This window comes from Rhincodon typus, unplaced genomic scaffold (assembly GCF_021869965.1).
Source record: "Rhincodon typus isolate 14 unplaced genomic scaffold, sRhiTyp1.1 hic_rhity00000579, whole genome shotgun sequence".
In the NCBI taxonomy this organism is placed as follows: domain Eukaryota; kingdom Metazoa; phylum Chordata; class Chondrichthyes; order Orectolobiformes; family Rhincodontidae; genus Rhincodon; species Rhincodon typus.
In genome coordinates, this window is record NW_025966217.1 from 19,089 (window position 1) to 20,850 (window position 1,762).

Genomic DNA, 1,762 nt, shown 5'->3' on the forward strand with positions numbered 1-1,762 from the left:
TCCCCGGTCTCCGTATCCCCCCCATCCTCGGTTAGACCCGCACTCGGAGCACCGTGCGCAGTTCCCCGGTCTCCGTATCCCCTCCATCCTCGGTTAGACCCGCACTGGGAGCACCGTGCGCGGTTCCCCGGTCTCCGTACCCCCCCCACCCCCGCCACCCCTCAGTTAGACCCGCAAGCAACGTGCACAGTTCCCCGGTCTCTGTATTCCCCCCTCCTCTCGGGAGATGAGTAGGACACCAGAGTGGGAAGCGAGTCGTGGTTGGTGGGGGGGTTGCAGGAGAAGTGGGAGCAGACTGCACCCAGGCCGGCTGGGGTGGAGGGAAGGGTTGAGGGTGAGGGGGAAGGGGGTGGGGGATAAATGAGACCTGGAGGCGAGAGCAGGACTCAGACCAGTGCATGGACGCAGCGAGGTCTCAGGTCCTGAACTGGCCATGGACGGTGAGAAAGGTGGCTTTTCGATATCGCTCTGGACTTTCTAAACCCTGTATTCCTGTGCGACAGTTCTGGGACCACACTTAAAATGTCGCTGCGCCTTCAGTAGCCTGCTGCTGAGACGGTGCAGAGAGAGGCGACATGGCATATCAGGGCATTTATGTGGCTATTAGACAGGCATATGGATGATAGTATAAGGTAGGGGCGGAGGTTAGATAGACCTCAGGTTTAGGGTAAAAGTTCGGCACAACATCGTGGGCCGAAGGGCGTGTACTGTTCTACGTTCTATAGCAAACTTATGGCTACCTTCCCTCATTCAGGGAGCCAAGAGACCACTTCTCATCCTCTTCTGTTCTACCCCTCCCGCGCCCAATGGAGGCGAAGCTCCAGCAGAACCCATAGGGGGCAAGTCGCGGACAGAGAGTTGAGAGAGAGGGAGGCTAGGGAGGACCTTCAGAGATGCTGGAGAATCTGAGATAACGAGGTGTAGAGCTGGATGAACACGGGTCTGAAGAAGGGTCTAGGCCCGAAACGTCAGCCTTCCTGCTCCTCTGACGCTGCTCGGCCTGCTGTGTTCGTCCAGCTCTACACCTTGTTATCTCGAGGGAGGACCTTACTGTGTAAACACTGCCTGTATTTAGCTTCAAGGTGGAAACAGCCAGCAAAGTTTGCATAGTATCTTGGCTCCCCGTCCCTGTCAGCTGAGAGATCAGTGTTCAGTGCAGACCCCAGATTAAAACAGATCAAACAGCCTAGCCCAGTTGGTAAACACCAGGATCCCGGCCAGGACCCAGCGGAGCTCAGGCCAAAACACAATTTGTTCTGCATCGTGACGGACTAGGGAGCAAACCCAGCAGCTGATTTGCTCGCTGCGAGAGGCTAAAGTCACCCAGTTGGTCATTTACTGGCCCCAGGAGGACTGCCTTCCTATGCACTCAAACCACCCCCCCCCGCCTCAATCCCCCCCCACCAAACTCTGCCAACGCTCCGCACTTCTACCAACAGGCCTTGAGAGCCCTGAGAGGGGGAGACGGGAAAATATATATGTGTGCCATCCGACAGCAGGGCGCTCCCTCAGTACTGGCACCAGGGAGAGAGTGTCGGCCTGGATTATGGAGCTCGAGTCCCCCCCTAGAGTATATCCATCTCCCTCTGACAGTGCGGCGCTCCCTCAGTACTGGCACCGGGAGGGAGGGAGGGAGTGTCAGCCTGGATTATGGGGCTCGAGTCCCCCCTAGAGTATATCCATCTCCCTCCGACAGTGCGGCGCTCCCTCAGTACTGGCACCGGGAGGGAGGGAGGGAGGGTCGGCCTGGATTATGGGGCTC

General features: G+C 58.0%; 1 protein-coding gene across 1 annotated transcript in view; it reads right to left on the reverse strand.

Annotated features, from left to right (window-relative positions):
• Window positions 1-1,762, reverse strand: part of LOC125488370 — a 5,528-nt gene that overhangs the window by 645 nt on the left and 3,121 nt on the right. Inside the window, exon 4 of the mRNA XM_048621369.1 lies at window positions 1,207-1,271. Coding sequence (XP_048477326.1) covers window positions 1,207-1,271 — 65 coding nt within the window. The remainder of the gene's footprint in view (window positions 1-1,206; window positions 1,272-1,762) is intronic.